Source organism: Elephas maximus, chromosome 2, assembly GCF_024166365.1.
Source record: "Elephas maximus indicus isolate mEleMax1 chromosome 2, mEleMax1 primary haplotype, whole genome shotgun sequence".
In the NCBI taxonomy this organism is placed as follows: Eukaryota; Metazoa; Chordata; class Mammalia; order Proboscidea; family Elephantidae; genus Elephas; species Elephas maximus.
This window is the reverse complement of record NC_064820.1, coordinates 201216880-201232385: the sequence shown is the minus strand read 5'-3', so window position 1 is coordinate 201232385 and position 15506 is coordinate 201216880. Positions and strand designations below refer to the sequence as shown.

General features: G+C 47.2%; 1 protein-coding gene across 2 annotated transcripts in view; it reads left to right on the top strand.

The window, feature by feature from the left end:
• ADAMTS2 (ADAM metallopeptidase with thrombospondin type 1 motif 2) overlaps positions 1–15506 on the top strand; it is a 312393-nt gene that overhangs the window by 205592 nt on the left and 91295 nt on the right. For both annotated transcript variants that reach the window (XM_049874524.1, XM_049874525.1), the window contains one exon: positions 9547–9630. In XM_049874524.1, the coding sequence (XP_049730481.1) occupies positions 9547–9630 (84 nt within the window). The remainder of the gene's footprint in view (positions 1–9546; positions 9631–15506) is intronic.

The window sequence follows — 15506 nt, the reverse complement described above, 5'->3', positions numbered from 1 at the left end:
TCAATTTTTCGGCTTCCAGGATTAGATCACAAGTGGCTGCCACTGCCCTAAGGCAGGTGGGCCAGCCCTGGGCTACAGAGTCTGTTTTGAAAAATACCCTACCCGGTCTCTTCAGGGGCCCCAGAATTTGTGTGAGGACCCCAAGAGCAACTCCTTGTCTCTCATGTACACAGAGCTCGAAAGGCTTGGTTAAATTTGGGAGGCCGAGGGCGGGGGCCCTCATGAGGTAGACTTTTAGTTCTAGAAATGGCTTCTCCCTTTGTGGCCTCGTGTAGGGGCTTTGCGATCAGCCCAAAGTTAGGGACCCAAATTCAGCAGAACCCTGCCATCCCCCAAAACCCTCGGAGTTGTGGCTTTGTGAGGGGACCTGAGTTTGGCAAATGGCCTTTTCACAGGCTGGGAGGAGAGTTCTTTGTCCTTCCGTAAGGGAAAAGCCTAAGTATTGGACCTCTTGGCAAGTGACCTGGGCCTTTTCTTTTGAGACTTTATATCCCAAGGCTGCTAGGTGATTCAGGGTTTTAACTGTATTTTTGTCTGAGGCCTCTTTATTGGTGCTGGCAATCAGCAGGTCATCAACATATTGAAGAAGGACCCTCTCCTCTAATTGTAACTTTCAGAGGTCCCTCCCTAGGATTTCCCCAAAAATAGTGGGGCTATTTTTGAACTCTTGGGGTAGTACTGTCCAACAGTACTGGGATCTTCACCCAATTTTGTTCTCCCAGTCAAAAGCGAAGATTTCTTGGGAATTTCTTTCAAGCGAGATGCAATAGAAGGCATCTTTTAAGTCTAAAACAGTAAACCATTTGTTGTCTCCTGGGAGTGCAGTTAATAGGGTGTGTGGGTTAGAGACCATGGGGTGTATATCGCTTACGATTTGGTGGTTGATGGCTCTCAGATCTTGTACAAACCGATACTCTCCAGTTGGTTTCTTCACTGGAAGAATCGGGATGTTGTAGGGAGATTGGCATGATCGGATCGATCCATGCTTCAGGAAGTTGTCTACCACCTCCTGGAACCCGTCTTTTACTTCTTGCCTGATGGGATACTGTTGCAGGGAGGGGATGGGATCCCCTTCTTTGAGCCGGATTCTAACATGTTGGGCAGAGACTGCCCGTCCTGGGAGCCCGTCATCCCACACACGGGGGTCCACCAACACTTTGCAGTCTTATTCTAGGGAGAAGTTCTCACCATGGGGCCTTCGGGTATCAGTGAGGAATCCCTGTAAGGCCTATGCTTGTTCTGGGGGTATGCTTACCTCAGATGCTGGTGAGGCAAACATGACCTGGGCCTGTTATTTGGTTAGGATATCTCGCCCAAGCAGCGGGATAGGGCATTCTGGGATATATAGGAAGCTATGCACCAATTGATGGGCCCCTGCTTTGCAGGTGAGGGGTTTCAAGAAATTCTGTTTTTCTGGTTGCCCTGTGACTCCTACAACTTGAGTTGTTTTCTTAGATAGAGGGGTGGGAGCTTGGTTCAAGACTGAGAGGGTGTGTCAATTTCCAGTAAGAACTCAACTTTTTCCCCCCCGACTTGCAGGGTTACCCAGGGTTCTTTGGGGGAGATTTTAACTGACCCCTTAAGGGAGTCAGTTATATTCCCTGGGCCCCATCACTGTGAACTAGGGTCTTAACTCACCATCTGGCATTCCCCCTTCACATTCCCTTCATATCTTCTTCTCCAGGGGCATTCTCGTTGCCAGTGGCCCTCCTGTTTGCAGTATGCGCACTGGTTTGGGCCCAAAGTGGGCAGCCTCTCAGCTCTCTGGGCTTCTCTGAGTGGGCTCTCGGCTCTCTCTCTCAGCGTCAGGAAACTTGGTTCTGGCCTTTTGGAGCTTTTTCTTGATGTCTGGAGCTCTCTGTCCTCTGATTCTCTTGCACTTCTGGGTTCAGGTCCATGTGTTGTTGAAAGACCTGAAAGATTCTTTCAAGAAACTCAGAAGGATTTTCTTTAGGTTTTTGTACTACTTCATATATTTTAGAGAGGTGTTTTTGTTTTCAAGCCCTCTCTTTTAGGCCTGTTAGTAGACAATGTGGATAGTGCTTCAGCCTGTTCTGTCCTAGTTCCTGATTGGGATCCCAGTTGGGGTCCCATCCTGGTAGGGGTAAAGATGCCTCTTTTTTAACTGGTTCCTGTAGGTTCTCAGTATGTTCTCGCTCTGCCTGTTGCCGAGCTTTTTCTAGTATCATTCTCTTTTCTTCTGCCATAAGGAGGGCCTCCATTAGAGCTTGGCAATCTGCCCAGGTGCACTGGTGGGTGTTGAAAATGGAGGAGAACATATCATGAATTTTTAGAGGGTCCTCCCTATAGGTGAGTAAATTGTGTTTCCAATTAAACAGGTCCGAGGTGGTAAAAGGTACGTGGATGAGAGTATATCCCTGTGGTTGACCAACCGCCGTGCTCCCGACTGCAGCTTGCTTTAATGGGAATTGGCCTCAACTGGATGAGGATACAGGTGGCTCCTGGCCGAAAGACAGCCCACTACGGGTGTGGGAGGGGGAGGCCATCCCTATCACTGGGCTTGTTTCCCTTGGCCCACTTCCTCCTGTGGCCTGAGCCACACTCCCCGACACTCTAGCCCCTGGTCCTGGATCAGCGGTGGCCATTTGGGGGATCTGGGGATAGACAGGTTGATATGGGGGAGGGGCGGAGGGGCTGAGAATGAGATCGTCCTTCGATTATGTAAGGACAGTGGTGGGGGGGTGCTGCTTTTCTTTAGGCTTCCCCCCTTTTGAACCATTATTTTACACTGTTTTCGTAGACCTTTGTTACTATAGAGGGCCATAAAGGTCTGTACATAGGGGATCTCGTCCCACTTTTCTTCTCTTTTACAAAATAAATCTAGCTCTAAAACGGTGCTGTAAGCTATAGAACCACCAGTTGGCCATTTTTGTTGGTTCCCTAGTTGGTACTGGGGCCAGGCTACATTACAAAAGAAAATTAATGTCTTTTTCTTCATTCCCTCAGATTTGAAAAAATCCCAATGCTTTAAGACACATCCTAGGGGGGAGTCACAAGGTATTGAACTTTTATTCCCCATTTAGATATTTACCACTACTAGGTTTCTGTCTCTTATATTCAATTAGAGGTCAGACACCACAGCCCCTAACCCAAATGAGGTTGGATTTATTTTTAAGAAAAAATGACCTTAAGGCTACAGAGGGACTCTCAAGCTTGTCTTCTTGGGCCATTCCCAAACCAAGACCTACATCTACAACCCACAGCTAGGGTTGACAATTCTTGGGATTACAGTCTTCCCAGGGGTGAAAGGCCACCCTTTTCCAGGTGGAGAGGAAATAAAAGACGGAGAGCAAAAAGAAAGCAGAGTGGATACTAGGATGAGAAAAGGGAGAAGAGTGTTCCAAAAAAAACGCGGAGGGACTTGAACCCCCAGATCACCAACAGGGTGAGGGCCCCTTAACCAGGCAAGAGTGGGTCCCAGTGGGCCACAACCCCTATTTCCCTTGTTGTTATGGGGTCTGGTCTTAGGATTGCACTTGGCCACCTTCTTCCTGCCTAATTCCCCAAGACCAGTGGAACAACCTGATCTAGTGCACCTACCTGAAGTTAGAGGCCTCTCTCTTCTAGTCTCTGTTCTCAAGCTGAGGTGGGGACCCGGCAGACTTTGTCCTGAGCGGAAATCACAGTGGATGCCCAAGACTGCTTACCAATCAAAAGAGATAGGGGTGTGCCTTAAGAGGTATCGGGGGTCCAAATACTCACCACCCGGGTTTCACAGTCTGCTGTCGCTGTGGAGTCACCAGAATTTGTAACCGAACACCACTCAGTTTCTTGTCCTGTCTAATTAGCAGACTGAAATAAGATGGACATTAATTGCCAGGGAAACAGAAAGCAGCAAGTTTATTGCCTGCCCATACAAGGAACGATGCAGGGTCTAGAAACCATAAGGCCATGTGCTTACTGTCTGAGGGGGCTGGGGAGCTTTTTGTTTCCAGTGGCATCGGGGGTTGGGTTTGGTACCTGGAACTCTCAGCCCTTAGCCCTCCCATGCCCATACTTGGAGATCCAGATATTAAATCATCTTCCATCAGAAGTGCTTGTAGTGGGACCCCTCGCTTCTAAAATGGTATCGGGTGAAATCATGGGCTGCGAGATATTATTCTTTCTGGTGACAGTCGGGTCGGAGGTCAGTTGGAGGATGTGATCTCTTCAATCTGTGTGCTTCAAGGTGCAGTTTGGGCCAGTTCAATGGATAGAGCCACTACCTTCTGCAACTTTCTGAAAAATGTTGCTCAAAACAAGCTCGTGGTTAGCAAGACAAAGAAAGGGAGGGGGAGGAGGAGAAGGGTGTTGATTGGGGTTTTCACATGGGTGTCCCTCCGTCTGGAGGGATCTGGGGGAGGTGCCATGAGGGCTCCTGAGTGGGATTTCAGTCTGAGAGTCACCAAGTGGGTCACCCTGCTAAGGGCAGGGAGGCCTGCCGTGTCGCGTAGCAAGACGTAGAACATCTCAAGGTTGGAGCCCTCTGGGTGTGGCCACCCTTTTAACACCAAGTGAAACCATGTCCTGGGGGTGAGAGCAGCAGAGGCCTCATAGGGGAGAAATAGATAAAAGACACATACAGTCGAAGGCTACAAATGTGGACAGGGGCTGGGGGCAGCATCAAAGGCAGGCCTCGCATCTGATCCTGAACTGCGGTCAGAGCATAGGTTTCAACGTGGTGTCATTGGGGTGCATGGAAACCTCGAGAACCTTGTCTTCAAGGATGCTTGAGAGATGACCCCAGGACTTTCTCCCTCCCCCAGTCTGTACAGAACAAAGGCAGGCTGCCTCCATCTGCCACAGAAGGACTGGCTGGGTGGGTGGGGAGCTGGGTGTCCCAGGGCTGTTGAGGGTGGCAGCCCCCCATTTCAATCCACATTACCTTAGGTCTTTCCTTTCTCTCCACTCATCCCGGAATCCAAGCCACCACCATCCCACATACATCTCACCTCCTGCAGTGGGGCCCTTCCCTCATTCGTTTTCCTCCCCTCCCCACCCAAGTCCTCTGACTGATATCCTGCATGGTCTGGCTCAACGGCCCCTCCTGCCTCCCCTGGAGCCCTCTCCTACCACCTGTGCCTGGAGCACACCTCAGTGCTCCTGTCCTTAGGACTTTAGCACATGCTGTTCCCTCAGCCGGAGGGAACAGCACCTGAGTGCCTCGATTGCACATCTCAGGCCATGTCCTTGGGGGCCCCCGACCCCCACCAGAGCAGACCCCCACTCATATGCCCTTGAAATCCCCACCCTTTCCTTCCACATCTCTTTTTGCAGTGTCACGCCTGTGAAGCTGGCCTCACCATTGCTGTGTCTGTCCCTATCACCTGAGAGCCAGCTCCCTGCTGAACTTTCAGCGTGAACACAGTGCCTGGTACACAGGGAGGGGTGGAGCGCCTCTGCTGGGTCTGCTGGGAGTCTGCAGGAGAGAGTGAGGCGGTGCCCAGAGGCCTGGCCAGTGTGCGATATGTTCTGTGGCTAGCAGGGAGGCTCAATTTGACAAATTCCACTAGGGACCCATGCAAGGCCTGTCACGGTACTAGGGTGTCAGCATTCGTGCTGGGGTCAAAGTGCCCACAACAAGGCTAGAATGTGAGGAAAAGTTGAGCTTTTTTTTTTTAATTTTTATTATGATTTGAGTGAAAGTTTACACATCAAGTCAGTCTCTGATACAAAAACTTATATACACCTTGCTATAAAAAAATTTTTTTTTTATACTCCTAGTTGCTCTCCCCCTAATAAGAGAGCACACTCCTTACCTCCACTGTCTATTTTTGTGTCCATTCGGCCAGCTTCTGACCCCTCTGTGCTCCCATCTCCCCACCAGACAGGAGCTCCTCACATAGTCTCATGCGTCTATTTGATACAAAAAAGCTCACTCCTCACCAGTACCGTTTTCTATCTCATCCCTGTCTGAAGAGTTGGCTTTGGGAATGGTTCCTGTCTTGGGCTAACAGAAGGTCTGGGGACCACGACCTCTAGGGTCCTTCTAGTAGGCTGAGCTTTCTTAATTCTCTTATCTGATGTTATCCTTGTCCCAGGCACACAACCCCAGGAAAGAAGGGAAATATAAACTAGCCAGTGAGAGGTAGCCCAGACTCTTCCCATTTAAAAGCCTTCAGGGTGAATGGTCAGTCACAGCCAAGGTCCCCTTTTCCTCCTCCTTTTTTGGGGGTGGGGTGTAGGAGTCTTGATGGCCATGCCTCTGCCCACACCTGTCCTGGCACACTCTGCTCTGGGCGCTGACTTGTGGCTGGGCTCAGTCAGAATTTGCTGTCTCAGCGGTGGTCATGCAAGGAGGTCTCCCCTCCTCTGCTGCCGGGCAGTCCTCCACCCTAGCCCCTCATCACATCCCAGGTCTGCCCCTGTCCCTCACCCCAGCCCCAGGTACATCTGCTAGCCAGCCCCAGATGTCCTGCCCACAAGTCCCCCGCAGGTTCCCATCCTGGTTCCCCTTCTGATGGCCGAGAACTGGGCTGAAGCATGCTGTGCCTCCACTCCAGTCCTTTAGCCACCCCTGCTGATGTGGGTGCTCTGTGACCCGTTCCCTCCCTGGCTCCAGACAGCAGGCGGAACACAGTTCTCTCTGCTTTTGTTTTCTTCTCAAATCTCAGAGCTGTTTTGTACCCCTTACCTTCCCGCCCCCACTCGGGGTATGACCTGGGGGGTCAGGGTGGAGGAGCTATCCTCCCTACCTCCCCTTCCACCTCTCTTTCTCCTGCCCCTTCAATGGCTATGTGATTCCCTATGCCTTCGTTTCTGCACTGTGGCTTTCAGTCAAAGCCCATGAGCTGACCTGGCCAGGCTTTGCTCATGATAAAGAGATACTTTGGGGACTTACAAAACCCCATTCTTTCTTAAGAAACACTGGGTTTCACCAGGCACCATTCAAAGGGCTTTACATTTATTAATTCTCCTATGTGTAAAAACAATCGTATGAAGATACTATTATTATCCCCAATTTACAGGGGGAAAACTAAGGCACAGAGAGGCCTTAGGTCTCAAAATAAGGACGTGGACAGCCTGGGATTTGGACCCAGGCAGTCTGAGCTTAAGAAGCCCTGGTGTTGCAGTGATTAAGCACTCAGCTGCTAACCAAAATCTCGACAGTTAGAACCCACCAGCTGCTCCATGGGAGAAAGATGTGGCAGTCTGCTTCTGTAAAGATTACAGCCTTGGAAACCCTAGGGGCAATCTACTTTGTTGTATAGGATTGCTTTGAATCAGAATTAGCCTGAGCCTGTACGCTCTAGCACCTCTGCTTACTTGGGGTGGAGTCCTGGTATAGGCTGTGAGGAACCTGGAAGCCATGATCAGGAGGCTGGACTTGAGCCACTGAGTTCTCCCAGTGGAACAACTGGATCAGGTCTGCCATGTAGAAGTAGGCAGCCAAGGTGGTCAGCCTTGGTTAACACCATAACCCCATCTACAAACTTTCTGCACAGGCAAAACCGCAGGCTCTTTTTCCCAGGGAAGCTAGCGTTTATCGGGCAGGTTAACTTTGCCAGGACCATTCCAGTCATTTTCATTGCCTGTTGTTGTTATGTGCCATTGAGTCAATTCCAACTCTTAGAGACCCTGTAGGACAGAGTAGAACTGCCCCATAGGGTATCCAAGGCTGTAAATCTCTACGGAAGCAGACTGCTGCACCTTTCTCCCATGGAGTGGCTAGTGGATTCGAACTGCTGACCTTTTGGTTAGCAGCAGAGAGCTTAACCATTTCACCACCAGGGCTCCTCCTTTGATTGTTTAATTCTCCTAAACACCCTAGCAGTGAAGGTGTGTCTTACCACTGTTGCTCCCCCACCTCCCACCAAACAAACAAACAAAAACAACTCACAAAAAACTCACTGGCTTTTAAGGCTGTGACTCCCTATAGACTAAAAAAATCTAGTTGGACTGTCAAAGCTGGGAAACAAGGTCTGCGTTTTAGAAGTGCGCACCCTGCCCCTAGGGCAAGACGATTTACTGGGAGTGAAAAACATACTGCTCTGCTGTTTTCAACAGTATCATTCTATTACACGTGGATGGAATAGAATAATCACAACAGCCTTGGGAGACAGGGATGACTATCCTTATTTTACAGAATCGGGGGGGCAGGGGTGTGTGAGTTGGCAAAGCCCCCAGGGACCCCGAGTGCCCTCCCCAGGTCTCCACATTGTCAGCTACAGGTGGTGAGGCAGAGGCACCTGTGTCTCAGGCCCATGTCCACCTGCAACCCCAGGTGGCAGGCACAGGTGTGCTGGCCCACTCTCAGCAGAACTTATGCCAGCATGCGCACAGTCCCGAGTCACCATGGTGGTTGTTCTGTATTCCTGCAGGTCTCATCAGCTGCTCCTTTCCTGCTGGAAAGCAAGGTGGGGTACCAAATTATAATCAGAAGGCAGATTTGCTGAGCAGGATGTCCCCGGAAGGGGGCCTGGATTGTGGCCTCCCCTGGGGGCCAACTCGCTTGTTAGCTCTACCATCAGATTGTTGGCTTCTCTATGCACAGTGGGTGACAGCAGCCCCGGGCCTCGGCTCCATCCCAGGAAGCCACTTATCTTGCCTGACTTGGGCGCCTACCGTCTCTTCTTCCGTGATTTGATTTTCAGTGTTAACTCTCAGGTTCTCCCAGGTATCTTCCCACTGGTTACGGTAGGAATTACTGTGACTCAGATAGAGATTCTGGGCACTGGGGTTCAGGGGGTCTACGGCCTTGGCCTGCAATGACAGAGAGGGCTCTGGGAGGCTCTGTCCTCACGGGGGTCAGTGGGAAGCCTTCTGGCTTCTGTACACTCAGGGAGGGAGTGCTCAGCTATTTCATGCCTCTCCAGTGCGTAAAAGGCACTGAGTCGGAATTACTACAGACAGTCCCGGACAGAACTGGAGAAAGATGTAGAGCAAAAATCAAATTCACAAAAAGACCAGACTTACTGGTCTGACAGAGACTGAAGGAATCCCCGAGACTATGGCCCTAAGATACCCTCCTGACCTGGAACTGAAGCCGTTCTGACAGACCACCTTCCAGCCAAATAATAGACAAGCCCATAAAATAAACAGTAATACCCGAGAGGAACGTGCTCCTTAGTACAATCAATTATAAGAGCTCAAAAGGGCAATATTGGCCCAAAAGCAAAGATGAGAAGGCAGAAAAGGGTAGAAAATCAGGAAGAAAGGGAACGGGGAACCCAGGGTGGAAATGGGAGAGTGCCGACACGTTGTGGGGGATGAAACCAAGGCCGTGAAACACTTCATGTATAAACTATTGAATCTAATTTGCTCTGTAAACTTTCACCAAATGCACAGTAAAACAAAAGGCACTGAGTGTCTGTTAAGAGGGATGAAAAATAATTGGAAATGGATAGAGGCAATAGATGGTTCAGATGTTGAGTTAATGGTGGTGCCTGGGTGTAAAATGCGAGCAAGAGAGAGGAACTGAGGGTAGTGGTGGAAGGGCTTCCAAGATTCTGGTCTGGAGGATGGTAGGTGGTAATGTCATTTACAAAACCACAGTTGGCCCTTGGGCCTGTGATTCCTGCTGATGCCTCCCTGCTTTTTTTTCAGGTCAATGAAATTTATCACGACGAGTCCTTGGGGGCCCATATCAACGTTGTTCTTGTGCGGATCATCCTGCTGAGCCACGCGAAGGTGAGTAAGCACTGTAGGCCCTGCTGGCCGTTCCAGATGCACAAGGGTCCCTGCCCACCCCCTGTAGAGTGGGGCCCTCGAGTAAAGTATCCCCCTCCTTGGAAAGTGTTTATGCTTACAAAAACCACCCTGTCTCCTCCCCACCCCACCACCCTGTGGTTCTTATAAGACACTTGTTAGCCACCCTCTATATCCCTGCTTCATTTCACCCTCACCCTTCACTTCCCCTCCCGCCCTTAAATCCACACACTCCTGTCTACCTGTCACAAAGCTTCTGTACCAGTTGAGCCCTCTGGGCTTTCCAACCTCCTCTTTCTGTCAAACTTGGAATTATCTTTCCTAGCAGTGAGCATGGTCCTCTGAGGCAACAATAGATAGCCATCCAGGGAAAATGACCTGAGATGGAAAGATAATGGGGTAATGGGATGCTGTGCATTGCTGCAGGGGATGTAAAATGGTTCAGCTGCTATGGAAAACAGCATTGTGGTTCCTGAAAAAGCTAAACATAGAACTACTATAAGATTCAACAATTCCATTCCTAAGTATATACCCAAAAGAATTCAAAGCAGGGACTCAAACACCAGTGTTTATTGCAGCATTATTTGCAATAGTCAAAAGGTGGAAACAACCCAAGTGTCTATCAACAGATGAATGGATAAATAAAATATAGCCTATACATACAATGGAATATCACTCAGCCATAAGGAGAAATGAAGTTCTGCTACATGCTAGGAAATGAATGAACCTTGAAAACATTACGCTGAGAAAAATAAGTCAGACAAAAAAGAACAAATATCGTATGATCCCACTTATATGAAATATCTAGAATAGACAAATGCATAGAGACCAGAATTTATTAGTGGTACCAGGCATGGGTGGGAGGGGAAAGTGGGAAGTTATTAGGTAAGAGGCACAGAGTTTCTGTTAAAGGTGATGAAAAAAATATTGGAAATGGATAGTGGTGATGTACAATATGGTGAGTGTAATTAACGTCACAGAATTGTACACTTTAAAATTGGTTAAAATGTCTTTTGTTGTTGTTGTTATATATATACTTTACCACAATAATATTAAAAAAAAAAAAAAAAGGAAAAGAAAGGTAATGGGACGAGGTGCAGAGAGAGGTGGTGAGGAAGGAGCGAGCCCCCGGCTGCCTGCGTGTGCTGAGCAAGCTCCTGTGCCCCACGTGGGAAGTACCTTATAGGTATTGACTCATTTAATCTCCAGAACACATGGTCCCCATTTTACAGATAAGAACACTGATTCTTAAAGTGATTCAAGGCATGCCTGAGGGGAGCCAACCAGTGTCATCCAGCCCCTCTAGAGTTGGGCTTCTCACCCAGACAGCCTAATTCCTGAATCCATGGTCTAACTACACTCAAGTATATAGAAAAGCAAATCCTAATAAGATCAAGCACTTCAGGTGTGAAAATTAGGAAAAGGGTTGAACTCCTCTACTCAGAGACAAAGAATCTCAGTCCCAAAATATTAAAATCAAATTACACACAACTTACAAGGAACACAATGGAAAAATGACAAGGGGTCATATCCAGAATGAATTCCAGAAACCCTTCCCAAATTTGAGCCTACTCTCCTGACACAGGAGCCCTGGTGGCACAGAGGTTAAGAGCAACGGGTACTAACCAAAAGGTTGGTAGTTCGAATCCACCAGCCACTCCTTGGAAGCCCTATTGGGCAGCTCTGCTCTGTCCTATGGAGTCACTATGACTTGGAATCAACTCAACGGCAACAAGTTCTCCTGACATATAAAGCGTATCGCTTTATGTGACTAAAGACAGCCACAGTAAGGATATCAGTTATGGACCTTTATGCGTCCCAAGTAGAACATAAAATATATAAAAGGAAGCCATTAGAACAAAGGAGAAAACATAACCATGGGGGTCTTTATTACCCTCTTCAAGGCCTTTAACAGATTAAATTTTAAAAGGCATGAAGTTTTAAAAAATATGTTGTTTTTTGTTGTGAGTTGCCATCGAACCGTTTCTGACTCATGGCGACCCCCTGTGTGCAGAGTAGAACTGTTCCCTAGGGTTTTCTTGGCTGTGACCTTTCTGAAGGAGATCTCCAGTCCTGTCTTTTGAGGAATCTCTGTGTGATTTGAACTGCCAACCTTTCAGCTAGTAGTTGTGTACTTAACCCTTTACACCACCCAGTGTCCTTTTGAATAATATAACAAAGTTAAATTAGTTATATCACTTTTTTTTCTTACCCTACGGAAAGAAGATGCACCTCCTTTATAAGGAATTATAGAACACTTAAAAATTACAACCGTATTTTAGGTCATAAAGAAAATTTCAGTAGTTTTATACAGCAAAAACTGTTTAGACCATGTTCTCTGACTCAATGCTCTGATACTAGGGGGAAATATGTAAACTTTAAAATTCCATATGGAAACAAAAAAGAAAAAAAAACCTATATAAAAAGAGAATATTAGAACTGCAACTGCAGACTACTTGGGGTGTCAGTGGGCTATAGCTAAAACTGTATTCAGAGGCACATTCACAGGTGCTTTCCATGATTACACATGATAGAATGAAAACAGCCCTGCATTCAACTCAATAAGTTAGAACAGATTTTAACAACAACAGAAACAGAAATCTATAGGAAAGCAAAAAATAAGGAAATTGTTTAGGAAAAAAAAAAAACCCAGGAATCAATAAATTAGGAAATAGAAAGAAACAGTAAAGTAATTAAATAAAATGAGCCTTGGCAAAAACAGTAATATAAATAAACCTCTGGTATATTTAATTTTTTTTTTTTATATATTTAATGTAGAAAAAATGAGAGGAAACACAAACCAAAAGATTAGAAATGGCAGATATAGGTATGTATATATATGTTATTGTTGTTAGGTCTGTCAAGTCTATTTCTACTCATGGCAACCCCATGTGACAGAGTAAAACTGTCCCCTAGGGTTTTCTAGGCTGTGGGCTGTAACCTTTACAGGAGCAGATAGCTCCAGCAGAGCCCCTGGGTGAGTTGGAACAGCCAAACTTTTGGTTATCAGCTGAGCGCTCAACTGTTATGCCTCCAGGGCTCCTATGTAGATATATAGGCATGTAGATATACAGATATAATGTCACCTACATCCAGAGGCTTATCCCAGCAGAAGAGAAAGCATTCGGAGCAATCAGTTGCATTAGGAGGCTGAGAGATTGTCACCTGGGCCTTCTCCACGTCACCATGTCTCGGGTGCCCAGAGTTGGTCAATGGAGGAGGGGATGTACATGAATGTGCACTCCCTCTTTTGCAGGTCACCACAGCCGCGAAGGCTGGAAGAGGTCTTCATGACGGGCTCTAGACCACACAGATGCAGGGGTGGGGAAGGCTGAGTATGGGCCTCAGCCCGGCCATCTAGTTCCAGTGCTCCATCCATAAGCAGGGGATCTTTGAATGATCCCATATAGACTGTCTCCTCTGCCCCCAGTGGAGTAGTAACCCATCAACCTGTTTCCTCTTCTTTACTATCCCTACTCCTTCCCCTTCTCAGGCTGGGTCCTTTTCAACCCTTCCCACCTCCTTCCACTCCTGGGCTGGGGCCAGACTCCTCTCTTACTTTAGGCATATGGGATGTGCACGGTTATATCATCTCTCACTCTCTCTCTTGCTCCCTCTCTCTCTCCCTGCTGCTGGAGAAGAGAAATGGGAAACGGGTTCTGGGAGTAGAAAAGGGAGAAAACTGGTGTGGGCAACAGGTAGCAGCTTTCTTTTTTTTTTGGTCTCCCTGGTTACTTCCATATGGCTTAAAAAGAAAAAAAAAATTCTAAATTGTGTAGGGTTAGTTGCTTATTAATGCTAACAAAGCCTTCTTACCTTACTTTGCTGAAAAAGTGTCTCCCTCCCAGTCTTGATTACACAGTGGAGTAAAGTGTCCCCTGTTAACTACTCCTTGGCAGGCACTGTGCTAAATCATCCCTACCAAAACTGTTTCTTTTGATTGTTTTCACCTTAACTGCTGCAAGTAGATGGAAAGATTGTGTGGTGACAGTGAGGGCATTTGCAGAAGAAACTCAAACCTGAAGGTGCTAATTTGAGGAACTCTGTGTCAGGGACCTAAAGATCCTGGTGAAAGTGAAGATTTCCTGGGAATATGTAAATGTTTCAAAACTGAACCCCCCCCCAAAAGTAGAAAACACCGTTAAGTCCCATAACCATGGGGGAAACTAAAGTTCTTTGTGGTTTTCGAAGTTATCTTAAAATTGCTGCTAAAAAAAAAAAAAAAAAAAAATTCAGATAATTTTTGCCAGTGCATTTTTATTCATTTGCAGAGAACTATTAAGCAGGAGTAATGTAATATTGTAGGAATTGTTTCCGATTCATATATGAGTGTGGATTGAAATCTACCCAATTCATTTTTTGTAGTTAATGTGATCCCTATGCCCAAAGGTAGCATATTCAAGACAAAGTACAGACCTGTCTCACTTCTAAATATAGATGTGAAAATCCTGAGGTACTAAGAGTTTAATTCAATAATGCATAAGGAGAAACTTCTACCATGATGAAATAGGATTTATCCTAGGAATGTGGAGATAGTTTAATACAAGAAAATCTATTCATATAATTCGTCTTATCAGTTTGCCTAATGATAAAACTTGTCACCTAACAAGGACTTCTCTGGGTGAAGTGCTGTGCTGGGTGCTGGGAATATTAACAGACATGGTCCCTCTCCTCATGGAACTACTTGTAGAGATATACCAAACCAAACCAACCCATTGCTGTCGAGTTGATTCTGACTCATAGCGATCCTATAAGACAGAGTAGAACTGCTCCATAGGGTTTCCAGGGAGCAGCTGGTGGATTTGAACCACCTACCTTTTAGTTAGAAGCCTAAGTTCTTGGCCAGTACACCATAGGCGAGTATAATGGATTTTGAAGAGTGTCCCCCCCAAAATTCATGTCGACCTGGAACCTTGGGATGTGACCTTATTTGGAAATAATGTCTTTGCAGATGTAATTAGTCAAGATGACATCATACTGGGTTAGGGTGAGCCCTAAATCCAATGACATGTGTCCCCATAAGAATAGGAGAGGACACACAGAGACACACAGGAAAGACATGTGAAGATGCAGACAGGTTGGAGGAACACAGCTACAAGCCAAGGAATGTCAAGGATTTCCAGGAGCCACCAGAAGTTAGAAGAGGCAAGAAAGAATCCTCCCTGTCCTCCTAACCCATGAGGTTTCAGCAGAAGCATGGCCTTGCCAAGGTCTTGATTTCAGACTTCTAACATCCAGAACTGTGAGGGAATACAGTTTTATTACTTTAAGCTGCTCGGTTTGTGGTATTTTGTTACAGCAGCCCCATGAAACTAATACAGCAAGTAAACGATATAAGAGCATCTCGGGGGCTTTGCTGGAAGAAATGTGGGCAGGCAGATCCTTATCTAAGAGGTCAAGAGGAGCTGACTGGAGGAAGTGACATGTCAGCTGGGAACAAAAAAGGAGTGTCAGTAAGCCACAGGAAGGGAGTGAAAGGGGAACATACCCAGCAAAAGGATGCTACATGTTCAAAGTCTGGAAGGGGAGAGACAGCAGGATGTGCTGGGGAGCACAGAGTAGTTGAGTCTGCCTGGAGGAAAGAATGCAAGCAGATGAGCAGCAAACGCTGACTCTGAAAAAGCCAGGAGGAACCATCAGAAGGGCCTTGCAAATTCCACCAAAGCGGCTTGGCTTCTTCACAAGGGCAGAGGGAGCCATCGGACAGTTTTAAGCAGGAGAGTGACATGATCATTTGCATTTCTAAGAAGATCCCTGGGCTTCTGTGTGCAGAATGGGTGGTGGGAGCAATGGCTCAGGAGGGTGTGGCTGTCACCCAGGGGGCACGTTGGTGGGCTGTACCACAGGACTGGAGAAAG